Source organism: Sphaerodactylus townsendi, linkage group LG07 (genome assembly GCF_021028975.2).
Source record: "Sphaerodactylus townsendi isolate TG3544 linkage group LG07, MPM_Stown_v2.3, whole genome shotgun sequence".
Classification (NCBI taxonomy): domain Eukaryota; kingdom Metazoa; phylum Chordata; class Lepidosauria; order Squamata; family Sphaerodactylidae; genus Sphaerodactylus; species Sphaerodactylus townsendi.
The window spans coordinates 79,245,929-79,263,752 of record NC_059431.1 but is presented as its reverse complement, the minus strand read 5'-3'; the positions used below and the strand labels follow the sequence as shown (position 1 = coordinate 79,263,752).

General features: G+C 42.5%; 1 protein-coding gene across 2 annotated transcripts in view; it reads left to right on the top strand.

The window, feature by feature from the left end:
* The window catches only part of LOC125436461 (histone-arginine methyltransferase CARM1-like), a 73,809-nt gene that overhangs the window by 35,429 nt on the left and 20,556 nt on the right, over positions 1-17,824 (top strand). For both annotated transcript variants that reach the window (XM_048503472.1, XM_048503471.1), the window contains exons 5-7: positions 459-569; positions 5,460-5,637; positions 7,767-7,857. In XM_048503472.1, coding sequence (XP_048359429.1) covers positions 459-569; positions 5,460-5,637; positions 7,767-7,857 — 380 coding nt within the window. The remainder of the gene's footprint in view (positions 1-458; positions 570-5,459; positions 5,638-7,766; positions 7,858-17,824) is intronic.

Genomic DNA, 17,824 nt, shown 5'->3' with positions numbered 1-17,824 from the left:
ATTTGCTTTTGCTACTGATGGTTCTTAATGATGGCATTGTGTGGGATGAGTGAGAGTGAAGAAACCACGCAGGTATCTTGTACAAGTAATTATGGTTAATTTGCACATTTCTAGATCCTTTACAATGATTATGATTTCATTACAATGCGTTCTTTGTTTTGCTGACTCTTGTCAACTATGGAGAAGCAGCAGGAGCAAATCTGATACAATAGTTGTGCCCTTCTTTTTCTCCATCAGTGTGAATTCAATGTTTACATCTTGCTTTCAAAATGTCATGAAGAAACTTGGAGTAGTTCCAACCAGAATTTCTTTCTAAATAGTATGCTTCACAGAAGAATCTACAGACATTTGGCAGCAGCTGCTGCGTGTTTCATATACCTTCTGAATGCGCTGATAAACTCTTGGAACATAAACAACACTTTACAAAATGACACACTTCTCCCTTCTTTTGCTTCAAGGTGGTCTTAGACGTTGGCTGTGGATCAGGAATCCTTTCATTTTTTGCTGTGCAAGCTGGAGCTAGAAAAGTCTACGCTGTCGAAGCTAGCTCTGTGGCAAAATATGCCGAGGTAAGTGAGTTGGATTCAATCCATCTGCTGCATTTGTTTGACATTCTTTGCTGGGTGCTAAAGAGACAAGGTATTCATGACTGAGTCTTTGGAGGACTGACAAATTTAGGTTGTTATCAAGTGTGATTTCTAAACAAGTACTCAGTGGTTTGTGGGACACATCACAGTGGTTCGTGGGAATAAGCATTCAGAAGGTTGTGCCTTGGAGCTGGCAACACACAGAACTTATGCATTAAATAGTTGTGTTTATTTCAATGGGACTTGCTGCCTCTTAAGGACTGTAATCTGGCAGTTCTGTTTCTGGTCTTAGAAATGTTTGTGCACAGCATTGGGCTTGGAATAAGCTGTTTTCCCCCACCATGGGAAAAACCCAACAGAAAGAATATAGAGATTATTTCCCCACTTTAGCACCTGTGCACAAAGATTCATGAAGGGCTGCATGATGTTTTGCAAAACACGAGACAACTCTGAATAACCATTGAGGCTGGAGGTATAATTAACGCTGTAGCAAGAGCTACAGAATTTTTAAATAGCATTTGATTTCTCATTAGAGTTCAAAGCATCACTTTATTTGTTGTCTACTCTTCTAAGTCTATGATCTTTTTGCCATATTTGAAACACATTGGAGCCTTCACTATCTAAAGATCAGCTACAAAAGAACTTTATAAGGCAGCTTCTTCTAGATGAACTCAGCAGCTGTCAACCATATTTTGGGGTATGTCCCAGGGAAAGGGATATGCCCTTTGCTGCTGAGACCACTTCCACTACCCATTGGAGCTAGCCATGTGCAGTGCTCAAATCAGTCTCATGTCAGTCTTGTCACCTGTTGTAGATCAATCTAATATTTGTTTGAAACATTATATGCTATTTTTCTGCCACAATTCAATGCAGTTTACAAAATAGAAAAGCGAACATAATATAAAACACAGTAAAATCACATCAAAGTTAAAAATTAAAACAAACTCTACAAATACACGAAAATGGGAACCTACAAGAACTTAAAGAGACATCTCATTTCTTTCAGGCCTGACCCTGATGAGCCCTCCCACAAAGGTCAAAACAGTCCTGGGAAGTGCCCTACCCCTTCCCCTGCTTTTTACTGACAAAAACATAGGCTTTGATGCCAGCAATACTGTTGCGGTTGCCTAGCAATACCTACAATGGCCACTGCAGAGGGCACTTGAAGCACAGAAGCTGTTTCTATTATTGTGGGGGAGTTAACACCCCCAATTAAAAGAAAGATTTCAAATCTTTCTCCTAACCTGAGGCATTTTCAGGTTTGTAGAGAGATCTGTCTTATCTGCTCATGACTCCAGTCTCTGGATTTAAGTAATCACGGATTTTGCCACGTTAAGAATTAGGTACATTGATTATATATACTACTAGAACATGAAAGAATAGTATCTCAACAAAACAGTATCACATAATTGCACTAAGAGCCCTGGTAAAACAACAAACCTCACTTGAAACACAAACCGCAATGGAGGTGGTACTGGACAAAAAGTAAAGCCCAGGAAGTTGAAAAATCCTGCGAGGAATTGGAGGAAATGCAACTTTCATGAATTAGAAAACCTCACATTTGTTATCTCATGGCTATCTGCATTTACTTTTTCTTACAGGTAAATGCAACTCTGAAGAAGTAACCTTTTTACCTGTAGATTAAAATCTGGCTGTCTGGGTATTTTGGCTATTTGGGTCAACACAGCTGTATCCAAATGTAGTTTATATTACATTTAAAGTAATGTTCATTGTTGTCCTCATGATAGTGTAGCCTGCAAAATAATAAGGTAGGTATGCTGCAAAAATTGCTGTTGAACACAGAACATTATAAATAGTTAATTCAGTGTGCCAATGTATTGTTGAAGGCTTTCACGGCCGGATTCAACTAGTTGTGGTGGGTTTTCCAGGCTGTGTGGCCGTGGTCTGGTGGATCTTGTTCCTAATGTTTTGTCTGCATCTGTGGCTGGCATCTTCAGACGTGTATCATAGAGGGAAGTCTGCGTCCACTATGTGGACACAGTGTGTAACAGACTTCCCTCTGTAATACACCTCTGAAGATGCCAGCCACAGATGCAGGCGAAACGTTAGGAACAAGATTCACCAGACCATGGCCACACAACCCGGAAATCCCACCACAATCAGTATGCCAAGTTTTCTCTTGCATGAGTCCATATTTTTATCCAATTTAACACAGTCTCTCCTACAGCTTAGAGAAATTCAGAATCATATTCTTGCAGAAGTTATTGGAAAAGTAGTGTTATAGAGTTAAAATCTTAGCAATGATGTGTGGCAAATGCAAATACAGTTCATGTTGCTGTTGGGTGTAGCAAATCCACTATATGTATAAAATTGAGTGGATAACTTACACAGATCTGTAAATCAAACAGAGCTGTGATCCCAAATTTAGTGTGAAGCATACTTTACTGAAATCATTGGGATGCTTCAAATAAATACTATTTGAGATTCCTGTTTTAGTCATTTGTATAAAGATTAGAAAAGAAGAACAGTTTTAGACTGACGGGAGTTTATGGAGATCACTTGAACAAACAGGACATGGAAGCAACTGTGCATGAGGAAAAGTTTTCCGTAGGAGAAAGGTCAGCTAGTGATGGGCTCATTTGAAATAAAAAATTAGCCCTTAAGGAATACAAGTGTGTCTGGCATATGAGGCTGGGAAAGGGAGCTTTTTGAGAGGGACTCAAAGAGAAGACCAGCTATTCTTATAAATATTGCTGTATCTTTCATGCTGCTATTGAGAGAGTTCATATCTAATGAATGAAATGTTCATTATGAAAGGGATGGGTTGGGGTGGGACTAAGTTACTAGTTTTGTACTGTTCCCTTCTCTATCAGAAGTTCCAAGTATAATACTTTAATTTTAACCCTAAATATTTATGTCCGAGTGTCTTCTCTCTTATGTAGAACCCTTTACATTAAAAAAACATCTTGAATCAGCATGTCCATGAGTGGAACAGACATACCATTAATCCATTTAAAATGTACAGCAATATGCATGCCAGATTAAATAACAAATTTCTAGCTGCTTTATGAAGCATTGCACAAAGCAGTGTTGTTCTAACCTCTGTATTTTACCCTCAGATGATTCTTGCTCATTCTTTCATCCTAAGAAAATAGTAAACTATACCACAGACAGTCATTCCAGTAGGGCTATAGTTTGCGAACTACATGAGTGTATTGAACTGATGTCTGATTTCCCTTTGTAGAATTGGACATGTGAACCCATTGCTTCAGTTTAATGCAGTCCAGGGTTTATCTGTTCTGTTATTCTTGACAGTAAAATATAACATGATGTGGAGGTAACATGGATCTGAGTTCTAGAATGAATGAAATCTGATTGGATTTTATAGTAAACTTTTTAGAACCATGCAGTGGCATCTGATATGGTGGTATTTTTTAGAAGAAGAAGAAGAGTTTGGATTTATATCCCCCCTTTCTCTCCTGCAGGAGACTCAAAGGGGCTTACATTCTCCTTGCCCTTCCCCCCTCACAACAAACACCCTGTGAGGTAGGTGGAGCTGAGAGAGCACCGAGAAGCTGTGACTAGCCCAAGGTCACCCAGCTGGCGTGTTTGGGAGTGTACAGGCTAATCTGAATTCCCCAGATAAGCCTCCACAGCTCAGGCGGCAGAGCTGGGAATCAAATCCGGTTCCTCCAGATTAGATACATGAGCTCTTAACCTCCTACGCCACTGCTTTTAATTCTGTAATGTCATTTTGATCCCATGTTAGGTGCATGTGTCTGACTTTGAATCTGTTGATTTTTTTGTAATTCATGAGGCTAATGATGAGAGTTCTAGGGAACCTGTATTGTTTAGTAGACGAGTTTTTAGCTTTTAACTGTTCACTGACAGTGGATCAGTTCCAGGGATTCCCTGGGTGGTTGATTCCTTACACTCCTCCTCATTCCTAGCATATTCTGGGCTAGTTTATTGTGCCTACTACTGTAACAAACCTGCCCTGGGTCTTTGTGTTCTCAAATGCATGTTGCATGTTTGCCTGCATATAAAAGCATATTTCTCTTCAGAGGACATCCACTCCAGCCAGCACACTCCATGCCGGTGATCCTTGGGACAGGGATTGCCCTGAAGGAGATCGAATCCTGGATGAACAGTGCCACTCCCCCCCCCCCAAGCCCTGGGTTCGAGATTGGTAGATACACGCGAAACCTGGAGGCGCGACCTCGGCTAAAGCCACTGTCTCGCCATCACGCACGTGAGTCTCGGTGATACAGGCCAGGTCCACCCGCTCGGCCCCAAGGAAATCCCGGAGCATTGCGGTCTTATTATTGATGGACCTGGCATTAATCAGCAGCAAGGACAAAGCAGGTAGAACCTGAGCCCCACTACCCTCATTCCTCAGGATAGGTCAGAGATCAGAAGCAGGGCAAGCATAGTAATTTCTCCGCCCCCTTCTCTCTTATGGCCCTCGCCTACCGTCATATCTACCCCATCCCAGTGTGGAGCGATTGTATTGTGGATATACTTTTTGTCCATGGTCAATTAAATAAACACCCATCTAAATAAAATCCATACAGGACATGGAGTTATATATCTAATGTGCATATTTTAAAAGGTTGCAGATTGTCTTGTTTTATATTTATAATATTTATTGACTAGCCCTGTCTTTTGTAGGCCCATAAATAAACATTATAATTTGACATATTTTTCATTTATTTCAACATGTGGAAATCTAATCATAAATCTGAATTTTTAAAAAAACTTTCTGCAAGTCATTACTACAAAAGAGCCTTGAGAAATAGTGGTTGGAGGATTCTATCGTTCTACCAAACCTGCCATCATCATTCCCCTTCACATTGTATGTGGATCATAGAAACTAATTTATTTTGTCGTTTCTGCTTCCTTACTCCACAGATATTAGCACGAAGTAACAATCTCGGTGATAAAATCAACGTTTTGACAGGGAAAATTGAGGAAATCTCTCTTCCTGAGAATGTAGATGTTATCATTTCTGAACCAATGGGTTATATGCTGTTCAATGAAAGGATGCTGGAAAGTTACCTTCACTCCAAGAAATGGTTGAAGTCAAATGGTGAGTTCATATTGTTTGCAGTACTGAGAGACTGAAGAGAGAGTCCACATAATTTGATCTGGGAAGTGTTTGTTCATAGGGTCTTGTTAATAGTACCTCCTGTGTTAGATGTCCAGCTACCTTTCTTTTACTATGTAAATGTTGGTTGCTGCTCTCTTCATTCACCATAAGTTCAGTGCCACAGCTGCAAATGAGACTGTATGTAATCCAATAGTCTTGTATCTGCCTTTGTGTTAAAATACCAGTTTATTTTGAACATATACTGAAGAGTGAAGCAAATACCTGATTACTGAATCTTACTATAAGATGACTTAGAAGGAAACCTCTTAGTGTGGCCCATCATGAAGACTTCATGTAAATCATCACAGGTCACTGCTGGTGTTTGGTAATGTGGAAATGAGAGGATGGGTCAAAAATGGAACTCATTTAAAATGTGTTTGATAGTGAGATGTTTACCTTTTCTGAATGCCTATTTAGAGTGTTTTGCAGAGAAAGCATAAGCATGTATGTGTGTTTTTTTAAAAAAATGAAAGTATATAACACAAAGCCTGATGTTGTTAAGTTTAGCAAAGTCAACAAGACCATGCAAGGTGTCAGTTTTTTTTACTATGTCTTCCTCTGTGCCTAGAAAGTATTGCTGTAGACTTGTGATGTCAAGTACATTATTCTTTCCATCCAACTTGAGATGTTTTGTTATTCGAGGTTTGTTTTTTTGATATAATCTATTATTTTGGTGTTCTAAATTCAAATTCTACTTTACTTGCCTGACAGGGAAGGTCTTTTTTTTCGTGGGTATAGTGAAGATATTGTCCTGGGGAAATAAGTGCTCTGTTTATAAAGCAGTTGACCAATTCCTGTTTTATAAAACATTTAATCTATAAATGTTCTAAGGACTGTAAGATCACTGTTCTGAACAAATTTATGCCCCCATCCAAAGGGGGAGCCGAATCTGCCCCTGAAAGTGGTGCATGGCTGCACTGGTGGATTTGTCCTCCCTGGAGCACTTCCCCTGGCAGAGAGGTAAAACTGCTGGAGGGCGACTAGGATGTCCCGGAGCGTGGATGTCGCTCCAGACGCATCAGCATCCCAGCACCCCTGCTGTCACCGGTATAGCTCCCTCCCAGTCATTCGCTGTGTTATGCCAGCAGCTGGGACTTGAGACTTATGACACCCTTTTGCATGGTGTAACTCTATTGAGCCCAATGGGGACTTTTCGGTGCGGGGAGGCTTTGAAGCTTCCTCATGCCGCTGGGAAAGCCCCTTTGGGAGCAGTGGGCCTCTTGGATGGGGCAGTTACTCTTGATGAATACTTATTTCGATGACTACATAGGAGTAAAGTGTTTTAGGATTTTAGTCTATGATTGAAACATTTTTTGCAGTTTACAGCATTATCTCTAGACCATCTGTCTAGCTTCTCCCATCTCAAACTGTCTTCTAGTTAGCATAACATTGTTTATTAAGAAGATGTAGAATTCTCTATGGATGTCATGATTCTCCTTCATATTAACTGGCCTTTATTCCAATGGGAAAATTGTTTGCTAGTTCATCTCTGCATTGCCAGGTGCATTGCTATTATTAATTCACTTATGGATTTTGATGCACAAAGCATCCAGCTATTTTCCAATGTCAACCATTATTTAATTGCACCATGATTTTATCATCTATGAAATGGAGATAAGGTTTGTAAAATGCTTTGCAATTTTGATACTCCTTGATAAAATGCAGTTCTTTAATACTGTCAGTTTTGAATTTTGTTTTCCATGGATAACTGAAACAGTTGATGGTCTGTGAGTGATATGCTACAATTAGATGTAGTCTCTGTAGTTGTTAAGAAATGTTATTCTGTTCCTACAGCTTCAGATGATGGACTAGATTTTGCTGTTGGTTTAAGGGAGAAATTATTTAATTGCTAATGTAAATGTAAAGGTTTTATTACATATATCTGAATTTCTCAACGCCCATCTTAAGTGTTTTTGCTGGTGGACTTACCTAAATGTGGTCCAGAATTAATCTGTTGTGGAATTATGATGGAGAGTAGATAATGCTTATGAGGTATTTCCAACAAATGTTAAGTAGGGCTACACGGAAGATTTGAACTTTGCTACTGTATATTATCTTTTGTTTACTAGGAATGATGTTTCCAACATTTAGTGACATTCATTTGGCTCCTTTTTCCGATGAACAGCTCTACATGGAACACTACTCCAGAGCCAATTTTTGGTAATGATTATTTCACTTTTTCTCTTTAAAAAAAGGCAGAAAGAAAGTGTCTTTTGCTTGGCAACTAAACCAAAGTCTCCAAATACAACTTCTCCTTGGAATCATAACAAAGGGGGTAAATGGCACCTATCGAAGTCAGCAAAAACGCTTTCTTATTTTCTAATCTGGATTCTGTTTTGCTGGTCTGTAACTGTGCCACTTAGGGCTGATTCATGTAACCATCACATAGATAACATGACCATAATCACCATGTGACATCCTCATAATATGAGGTCATCATGTGTTGGTGCCTGGTTGATGCTTTCTCCGTTGCAACTGGGAAATATCTTTATGTGATGAAAGTACCCATGTTCCAATAATAATGGATAAGCTTATTCAAAGCAGAGGATTGACTATGAATAAGGAAAGAGTTTTTGTTGTGTTTTAAGTGCCAGTAAGAATGCACTGTGGACCTGTTATGGTACTCATCCACCCAACAAGCCGAATCTCAAGCCAACAACCTCAGAATGTGTGAAAGCAGTATTAAAGAGGATATTATGGATATCAGTGACACTTTAGACCCCGGGTCTCCATGTGCCGGCTTTTTCGAAATGTTGAGGAAGGGCAGTGAGTGCCCCCATAAAATGGCTAGCACAGGACCTGGGGCAAATCTGAGGTGGGCATTTTTACAAATACTGGGAAATTCCTCCCCCCACTTCCATTCAAGACCTTTTGCATTTTCTCCTTAAGATTAAAGCAAATACAGTCCAGGAAACACTCTGGCAGGTGCCCACAGTGCAGATCCCACTCCACTAGGACTTCATTTTACCTTTACCCTCTAATTTAATGGATAGTCCTCTTTTAACTATATACTGCAAGGTTAACTTGACATTGAAAATGGGTTCTAAAGGTGAATTCATAGAATATCTTGTATCTTTAAGATAGGTACATGATCACTTTAGTTTGTTGCATCTCATTGTGAAGTAACCCTCCTTTTATATGCACTCTGACATATCCAAGAGTTAAACCAGTGGCCTGAAAGAATAATCATTGCATCATGTTATGTAGCCGAGATATGTAGATCCTGCTTGATCCAGATGGAAGTTTCTACTCACACCAGGCTCTTCTGTCATTGAAACACAATATTCCTGCCTCTCCCCTCCCACTGCAGCCCCCGATCTGCCTGGAATGCTTCTCTTGGGGTTAAGGGAAGCCTTGGGAATGTCCCAACAGACAAACTGAGAAGTGTCTTTCAGGAAAACAGAACTGGTGGAAATTACCTTACTGCTTTCATTAGTCTGAATCCAACTCTTATCTTTCCTTGAGCTTGACATTTACTCCACTAGTCTTGTCACCCTATTATGTGAAATGGGGTCTTGCAACATGAGACATCATACAGTATATTGGATTAAATTACAAGGAACGGAAGTAAGAAATGATGTCAGTTGAAATTTCTAGTTCTCCTTATTTGTTGCTTGTTTGTATTTTGATTTTGCATTTTCCCATTACTCATACTGTCCCTGGCAATGGGTAACTGAAAATATCTAAAGGAGCTGCTTCAAAATGAATTATTCCCATTTAAAAATTGGAACTAGATTTTCTTGTACAGGCTTAAGGTTTTTTGGATCTATATCTGAGGGCCTGGTTAAGCACCTTCCAAGTTAGTTTTTACCAGGTCACAGAATTCTCCAGTAGAGGTTATGATTTATAAAATGTGATTACATTATGAAAGGCTGTATTTGTAATTGTAAATGTTATGAACATCTTCTTTGAGTTACATCCATATGGGGGAGGGGGTCCTGTACTCTTACCTCATTATTCACTAAACTGCAAGTGTGAGATGCACAGACAAGTCATGTGCTTAGAAGAAGCAGGTATGTTATTTGCAAGTTTATAGCATGACTCCTACTATTCTGATCACACAGCTTTTGATGGTCCAAAAGTTGCTATCTGTGGGAGACCATTGTGGTATGATGCCATGGTCACTTAGATCAGCACAATTTTTCAGTTCCACCTGTATTGCTAATTGACACTGCTGCTGTAGAAGTAATTTGCCCTTCTGGACAGTGTGGTTGACTATTTGCTTCAAAATCACTATGTGGTTGCTCATTCAAAAACAAGATGGTGACATTAATTTAGGCTGATTTCGCAAAGTAAAAAAGCAGAGGCGTAGCTCCAAGGGGACAGGGGTGTGCGACACACCGACCATGTGTGGGGGTGTGGCGAGGGCGTTCCGGGGGCATAGTGGGAGCGTTCTGGGGTGGGGCAGAGGACACACCAGTGCACCGTGCATTTTCCGTCCTTGCTACACCTCTGGTAAAAAGGCCCTGTGCTATATTTGGGAGCACAGCTGTCAGGGCAATGTTTACCCTGCTGTTGACTTCGCACTGCTCCCTGGCTCTCCTCCATTTGCATCGCAAGATCTTCGGCAATGTCTTATAGGCATGTGTGGGCAACCTCTGTTTCCCACATTCTGATTGGCTGAATTTCCTTTCCCCCGCCCCGCTCCCCCCACTCACTTTCACCAATTTAGTTGACTCTGCACAAAACAGGCACTGGGAATCAGCACTCTTGCCCCCCACCCCGCTCTAAAATCCCTGCATCTGTGGTATTCCAACCCCTCCAAACTCCTTGCATGTGCAAGGGAATCGCCACCCTCCCGTTCGCAGCTCGTTCACACACCGCTTTTCTGCAAGGTTTCTCAAGGTTTTGCAAGGTTTCTCCCTCAGTGTTTTTTATTCCACTGGAAGGGGGGGAGTTGCCCGTTCATTGGAAGGGTAGGCCAGAGCAGCAAGGCAGGAAAAATGGCCTCGTTCTGCTGCTGAGGAGTTTCCATGGCAGTGGAAGCCACCGGAGCAACAGAGGAGCATTCCAAAAGGTCCTCAACCTTTGCAGTTCTGGAAAGTCCTGTAGCAATGCCACTGCTGCAGAATGGTGCCAGGACAACAGCGTGGCGGACACGCTGCAGTCCCGGGTGCTGTGGGGAACTCCCCATTGCACTGGGGCATTTTTAATATGCAAAAAAACCCTTATACTTGAGAAACTGTTTTTGTTTGCTGTTCAGTTTCACAATATGAGCTGTTTTTATCTTTTCTATATCTAGCTCTTATAATAACAAAGCTGCAGTGGAATACTGCCCAGTTTTTAGTTATCTGCCTGTGTTACAGTTTCTGTGTTCCAGAAAGTCACATTAGTAGCTAGGGATTTGTTGCATAGCAAGAGTTGGTGCTGAGTGAACTTAACAGTGCTATGCTTGGGTGGGGGTGGCAACTGTGCTCAGGGAGCTGACTGACCTTTCTGCTGATGTATCTCTGAGATACATCAGCATAAGTGCCAGCTATGCTGGTTCAAGCTTCTAGCACCGCTCTGCTGCTCCCGGGCACTGGTGTAACCTTGCAGCAGCTGCTGATCAACACAGCTGAGGCATAGGTCCCTGTGCTGGCATGGCTGTGGATAATTCTGGGGGCATAGCCAGAGTTCGTTGGCCCCATAAGCCCTTTCAGCTTGGAAATGTCCCCATCAGAAGTAGAAAGTTATGCCAACAAAAAACACAGTGTAGCTCATAGGAGCAGCAGTGGCGTAGTGGTTAAGAGCAGGTGCATTCTAATCTGTAGGAATTGGGTTTGATTTCCTGCTCTGCCGCTTGAGCTGTGGAGGTTTATCTGGGGAATTCAGATTAGCCTGTGCACTCCCACACAGCTTTTTGGAGCTCTCTCAGCCCCACCCACCTCACAGGGTGTTTGTTGTGAGGGGGGAAGGGCAAGGAGATTGTAAGCCCCTTTGAGTCTCCTACAGGAGAGAAAGAGGGGATATAAATCCAAACTCCTCCTCCTCCTCCTCCTCCTCCTCCTCCTCCTCCTCCTCCTCCTCCTCCTCCTTCTTCTTCTTCCTCTTCCTCTTCTTCTTCTTCGCCAACTGCTATAACCACACCCATGAGGCCAGAAGCAGCTCAGGATGTCAGCTATGGGTGTGATCAATCATCTCCCTCTTAAGTGGCAGCCAAACCCCCTCCCCAGCACCCAATCACCTAATACACATACATCCAACCATACAAAAACATAGGCTAGGATGCCAAACATCTTACAAGGAAAGGAACACAGCATGAAGCTCTGTCTGAAAGCTACATTCTGTGCAGATGTAGAGGAAACGGCAAGCCATTCTGTGGTCTGGAAAGCACAGAAAGAGCCTTCTTTATGCGCCCTTTGCACAACGCCCAAAGAAGAGAACAAAGTCCATACTGTGTGGCTGACCTCTGCTTGTACAGAACCCAAACAGGTTCCCCATCTCTGGAAGCAGCACTCAAAGGGGAAGTCACACCTGAACAGGAAATCAAAGCCCTGCTTCCCAAACCTGCTTCCTCATTCTTCTAGCTCGTGTCCGGGAGCTGCCCCTGTACTGCTGCCTCCCACACTCAAGCCCAGCAGTGTTGTGGTCAAGCAAGAGAAGCAGGAGCCACAGCCTCCTAACACCATGGCCCGTTGCCACAAGTGGGATTGGTGTGTGGAGAGTGCTCCAGGAGAGCTGCTTTTGTGTTTTGGACTGGGCTTTAAACTTGTTTCTTTGCTGGGCTTTCCCCTGGACAGGGCATTTTGTTGGAGGGGGGAGGTAAAGACCCTCCATTCCAAGTGGAGTAGGTTACCACAGCCCTGGAAGTCATTCTCTTGCAGGAATAGAGCCTTGTGCAGCAGCTGACATGGTGGATGGATCATCAGCACATGCAGAGTACTTCAACGTAGAACAAGTGAGTGTGGTTTGGATAGTGCCATCATGGGCCTCGTGGGGAGTGGGGGGCAGTTGCAGACAAGTTCTGCACCCTGGGCTACAAAATGAAGTAGCTGGTGGGCCATGACAGATATAGCTGCATACAGCAAGGAACTCCTGGTTGTCACTTCACATGTCTGTTTTGTTTTCCTGCAGGTGAAGATTCAACAGGGAGACCTCAGGGCATGGCTAGTGCTATTCCCTGCCATGCTCTCCTCAGGCTTCTGTCCCAACTTGCCTCTGGGAGTGAAGTGTTGCATCTAGCCAGTCCTTCCCATTCTACCTGCAGAACCTCCCCACTCTGATGCATGCTGTGCCAGGGAAGGCTCGGTCTGTATCCTCATTGTCCCAGGGAGGTGGAAACCTGAGTCTTCAGACTTTGCCAGGATTTACAATTCAATAAAGTCTAGCTTGTGCCAAGGTTGTGTCTTAGTCTGTTTTGTTCTAATTGCATGACAGGAATTCCATGCTTCTCATTGTCCCACTCCCTCTCCACCCCATCTGTGACTTCCCCTGAGGGCTGCCCAGTGAGGGCTCTCAGGTGGCTGTGGATAGCTGTGCAAATACCACTGGTCTTCCATCATGGTCACCTGCCAAGCATAGCTGAGCCCAGAGCTCTGAACTCATTCTTGGTTTCCCCCACCTTGCTGGGTTCAGGAGGATGAGCTAGTGGATGTCTGGGTGAATGAACCACTGCTGTGTGGTGGTTAGAGAATCAGACTAGGATCTGAGAGCCTTGGGTTCAGATCTCACTCATGCCATGGAAGCTAGCTGGGTGGCCTTAGGATAAGTATACAGACTCGGCCAAACCTCCCTCACAGGGTTGGTGTGGGGATAAAATGGAGAAGAGGAGAATGATGTAAGCCACCTTAGGTCCCCATTGTAGATAAAAGTGGGCTAGAAATACAGTAAATGAATGAAATAGATAAATATGTATGTGCCTTCTCCGAAGGGGGGCTCTGTTTTGGCAGAAGACATCTGGGGAGGTATCACTGAGCAGGCCGGTCCCTAGGGTCAATGGCTGGGGAGAGGCAGTACAGACTCAATGTCTGCAGAGGGGTGAGGAGGGCATTGGTGAGGAGTTGGACATCTGACTGAGGTCCAGGTTGCTTTAGCAGGGCATTTGGAGCCCTTGCTGGGGTCCTGGAGTGGCCGTGGGAATGACTGGAGACCTACCACAAGGGAGAGATACTTTCTCTCAGGACATGGAGAGATTGACAGCCCTATGGCAGTAGCTGCCAAACATCTGGAGGGGCCACCAGTTGTCACAAGGAACATCAAGGACAGCCAGATGTGCAGGAAGAGGAATGTACTAAAATGAATGACACGATTGCCCATTGGAAACCATGGATAGTGCCATCATAGTTGCATCATAGTGCTGGAACGTTCTTTGGATGTATTGAATTGTGTGGGCTCTACTGAAAAGTTTCAGTGAGTGCAGAATGAATTTATAATGATGGACACTGGGCACAGATAGATTGCTCTGGGACTGGAATGACAGTGGCCAGAGTGGAAGGAATGGTCATTACAATCCTGGACCACCTCTGCTCCATTGAGAAGGCTGTTGGCAGTGTTCCATGCTCCCACATCTGAGCCCACCCAAGTGGCTCCCTCTCCTGCTCCACCACTAGCTACAGCGTGCAGGGGCTGACCCAACACACCCTTAACAGTGTGGCAGAGCTGCAGGGAGGTATGGCCAATGGTCAGTGTGGGTCACCTACGAGTGCATAAACTCTCCTTGCCATCGCCCAATGCCCCTTCTGAACACCATTTGCACCATTTGAGGTTGGAGCCTGCATGAGGCTCTCCTCCATCCACAGGAGGAGGATTGCTGGGGCCCTTGCCAACTCTGTCAGCTACCCAGGGGACCTGTGACAGGACAGATCCCTTTAAGGGGAGGTGCTGCAGACATGAAGCCAACATCCCTGACCATGCCCCTTCTCACCTCCAGGGTATCAAACCATTGCACCTTTTTATGGCCTTGGGTCTTAATTGTGTAGAAAACAAGACTTGAATTAAAGAGTCTGCATGGTCAGAGTGTATATAAAACAGAGAATATAAAAGTGTATATAAAGACTGTTTATAAAAACTACACTAAATGAATTATTTCTGGTGAGCATATTTAAATTATTGCTACAAATGGAGGAATTGGCTCATATCTGCTGATATGAAAAGTATACTTACATTATAACGTCTCCTATATTTTATACATGGTCAAATTAAAAAATAAACTTCCCCCTTCATTTTCAGAAAGCTACTACTCCCCAATAATTATGTCACCATCTTGACTATTGGTGTAGTTGGTGATTCTTACTTACGAGGTCACAGAGAGGTGAGTGAGGGATCCAACTAAAACACAGGAGTTATAAAATTGCAAAAAGTAGTGCTTTTGTAAATTTATTCATAAACCCAAAGGAATATTAAAAGAATGAGATAAATGAGGCTCCCAAGAGCTTGTGTAGCTATAAAATAAAGCATTTTGATTTCAGTTATTGAAATGAACCGTATCTGATTGTGCATCAGTTGTTAAGTTGTGACATATTCCAGCTGTGTTGAAGTATAAAAAGCTGCATGTTCACAAAGCCTCAGGCCTTGGGAAGGTGTGAGATATGGAAGAGTGGACAGTACTGCTGAAAACTGGGTCAGCGGTTTGTGTATAAGAACCGTGTGTTCAAAGTATTACACGAACAGACGATGAGTATTTTCAGCTGATAAAAGGAGGGATGTAAACTCTGCATTAGACAAAAAACACAGCCTCCAAATTAGGTGGGTTTCCACTTTCCTAGATCCTGTTTTTTGATCTTGGTCTTCATGCTGATGATTAGGGATAAAAACTGGGGAATTGGCCAGATGAGAAAGGGGTTTCTACCAATGATAAAAGCTTTAAAAAAGAACAATAGGGGTCAACTGAGTTTCCATTATTTCTAAGAACCTGCCTGGAATACTTACATTACCTGCTGCTAGATCGTTCCACTACTTGTGGGCCAGTTCGGGAGAATGGTCCATCAAGTCTCAGTCCTGATCTCTGTAAAGGCTAGTTTTTGCTCAGGGAATGTGTATTTTTTGGAAATGAGCCCCAAGAGCTCTTTCACATGTTACAAACTTCAAAGTCCATGTGGGGAAACATGTGCAGATGTTCTGAAAGTTCTAAACTGAGAACCTAATTCCCAGGCACATGGGAACCAAACTTGAATTAGGATTGTGGTGCATAGAGGGGACTATAGCCTTCTCCTCCTCGTTGTTCTTCCCACATGAAATGGCCCAAGGATCTGTTGTTTGCCCCTTGGAGAAACTTGCATGTAATGATGCCTACATATAAGCTACCACCATGTGATCCTGGGAATTGAGTTCCTAGTACAGAATGCCAGGCATTTACCTGACCCAGAGTCCTCATGGCGGTCACATGGACTTTGAAATGTGTCAACTGGCTCTCAGTCAATTGTTTTGGGCACAGGCAGACTGAATACATACATACAGTGTGCGCATTCAAAAACTAAGAGAAGAGAGGGCCGCCAGTAGTTCTTCCTCCTCTTATAACAAGATGCTTCTGCTGATGAGTGACTGTGCTATATTATGCATGAATGCGTGTATCTCACAAAGAACATCTGCATGTATGCATGAGTGTGTATGTTCTGCTTGTAGTAGGTTCAGGAGATTGTGTTTTACATGTGGTATGAATTATCACAGATTTCCATTTCTTATTAATTATTGTTGGTATTTTGGGCTTTATCAGCCCTAGCGTTACAGTGTGAATGCTGCAAAAATTTCAGATTATGCAGCTGATCTGTGAAGAATCTCTTGGCTATAAAGTCCCTTTGCTCTGCTTTAGAAGCTTTTGTACCACCCTCTTTCTTTTTATAATACAAAAATAAAGGACTGGTAATGTAAAGCCAAACAGTTTTCAAAAGATTTTCTGCATACAGAAATACAAAAAACACCTGCAAGATAATTTATTCCTGGCTGGGAGTCTCTATGAGAGTGCACATCTTTCTAAATTCTCCTAAATTATGCAGTGCTCCCCCCCCTTTTTTTTTTGCTGCATAGACAGATGTCTGTAATGAATTGTTCGTTGAGGCTGGCTAGCCACTTACATACTCCAGGTGCTGCTGGTCACGTTGTAATTAAAAAGGAATAGATGAAGATTTGCAATAATTCGTGGTGGTGGAGAACAAAGGCATAGGTCAAAGAAGACTTTCCATCCCTTCGTTGTCCTTCTGCTACTTTATGGCTACGTATTTGATTGTAATGCACTCACATTCATTCTCAAAGAATTTTGAAGCATGCATATTCTTTACATAGACACATAGGGTGTGTACCTACCAGGTCACATTTGCTCAGACACTCTGCCCAGGCTCTCTTTGGTGATACAGTGATTCAAGAACAGTTTGAAGGGGCACACGAAGTGTGCAGTTTATATCATGCATAGGTGTCAAACTCGCAGCCCTGCAGATGTTATGGTAGTCCAGCATCATGCTGGCAGGGGATGATGGGAACTGTTGTCCATAACATGTGGAGGGCCACAAGTTTGACACCTGTGTTAGAGTATTTTTGTATGCAATGGTAAACCAAAATATCAAACAAGATCTTCAAAGGCTGGACATTTATTTTATAAGACACAAGAGTTGACATAGTTGGATTTTCTGAGCGCTGTCACCTATGAATTATTTTTCCACATGAATATTGTGTGTCTGTATGGAAAAGCTTCGATGCTTTATGTATGGTGTGTGAAGGTCCAACTTGATATATTTAACTAAAGTATGTTGAACTACTATATAGTACTTTTTTGATGGGCATATCAGGTTATTTCCAATTGTGAAACACGTAGGATATTTCACAATGTGTGCAGTTCAACTAGTCCAATTTAATAACTTTTCTTTTATAACCCTAGTTGTGCTGTATAAGTGGGCTACTGCAGTTGTTATTTTGCATGTGTGGCAGCAATTTCTTAAACTTATTTGGGGCTAACATGTCCTTATTCACCTCACTGATCCATGGATCCTATTGGTTTCCTAAAAGTACAGGAGAACCTGAAGGTGTTTTGAGGAGTTTACAGAAATGCTGGATATCAGATCCTCATTAACATAGTGTTTCATTTTGGCCTCTCTTAGCTGAATTTAAGTGAGTCATTATGTCCATATATTGTCTCTAACTTTTTGTACGCTGTAAAACAGTATTCTTTGGTGCCCAGGTGTTTCTGAAATCCACATATTTGCTGGCTTCATGGTTT